At 39.5% G+C, this 838-nt stretch overlaps 1 protein-coding gene across 1 annotated transcript in view; it reads right to left on the bottom strand.

Moving 5' to 3' along the window:
* The window catches only part of LOC103769169 (Hermansky-Pudlak syndrome 3 protein-like), a gene marked incomplete at both ends in the record, with an annotated part of 12,689 nt that extends 12,337 nt beyond the window's left edge, over positions 1-352 (bottom strand). Inside the window, 1 exon segment of the mRNA XM_008936344.1 lies at positions 1-352. This exon segment is cut by the window's left edge and continues 1 nt beyond it. Within this exon segment, the coding sequence (XP_008934592.1) occupies positions 1-352 (352 nt within the window).
* Positions 353-838: the final 486 nt, after the last annotated feature.

Below are 838 nucleotides of genomic sequence, written 5' to 3'. Positions count from 1 at the left end.
GCAGGAATGAGGTTATCAATGTGTAAAATTAAGGTGCGCTCAAAGTCTAAGACAGTCAAATTCTGGTTTATGACCAAGTATTTCAAACAGAACATGACTAGTTTATTTTTGCAGCCCACAAGAAGATCTCCTTTTACGGGACAACATGAAACACACAGTGGAGGATCTGAAAGTGGCATTTCCACAATTGACATGTGTTCTTTTAAGGTTTCACTGTATGGCTCCTCTTCCATCTTGTGACCAACCATGCGAACACAAACACGAGAACTCCCTGCAGACATGCATCTCCAATTCATATATGCTCTTAGGAAAGTTGCTTTGCTTTTTTCTTCAATTGTCACCAGATAGTCTCCTTTAAAAGAAACCAGTGGTAGTGATATATCATTAAAGAACAGATAACAGGTTTTGAGCTCTTTACCTGCTGTAGTATATTATGTAAACCTTCTTAAAATCTCAACTCTTACATAAAATTCCAAAAGCAATTTTCACTTATCTTTTTTTCTCTAATAATATCTGAAGTACAAGTTTCTTTGTCGGGTGGAAGACATTTCGCATGCCATTTAAAAGACCTAAGTTCAGACTAACTCTTAAGTGAATCCACTTTATGAGTTGTGATTGCAGATCAGGTGTTTCCCCTCCGAGAATAGCAGTGAAAATCATAGACTCATGAGGAGCTGTGGGATCGGCTGGAGACCACCCACCCCGTGCTCCGAAATTAAAAAGAAAAACTGCTCTTTGGCAATTACCATGCAAATCAAAAAAAAAAAAAAAAAAAAAGCAAGGCCAGGAGCACAGACTTCAGCCGGGACGGCACGAAGACCGATGTGCTGGCCACGCA

Source organism: Merops nubicus, unplaced genomic scaffold (assembly GCF_000691845.1).
Source record: "Merops nubicus isolate BGI_N331 unplaced genomic scaffold, ASM69184v1 scaffold42932, whole genome shotgun sequence".
Taxonomy (NCBI): domain Eukaryota; kingdom Metazoa; phylum Chordata; class Aves; order Coraciiformes; family Meropidae; genus Merops; species Merops nubicus.
Note: the sequence above shows the minus strand (reverse complement) of the source record. Positions and strands in the feature narration are given on the sequence as shown.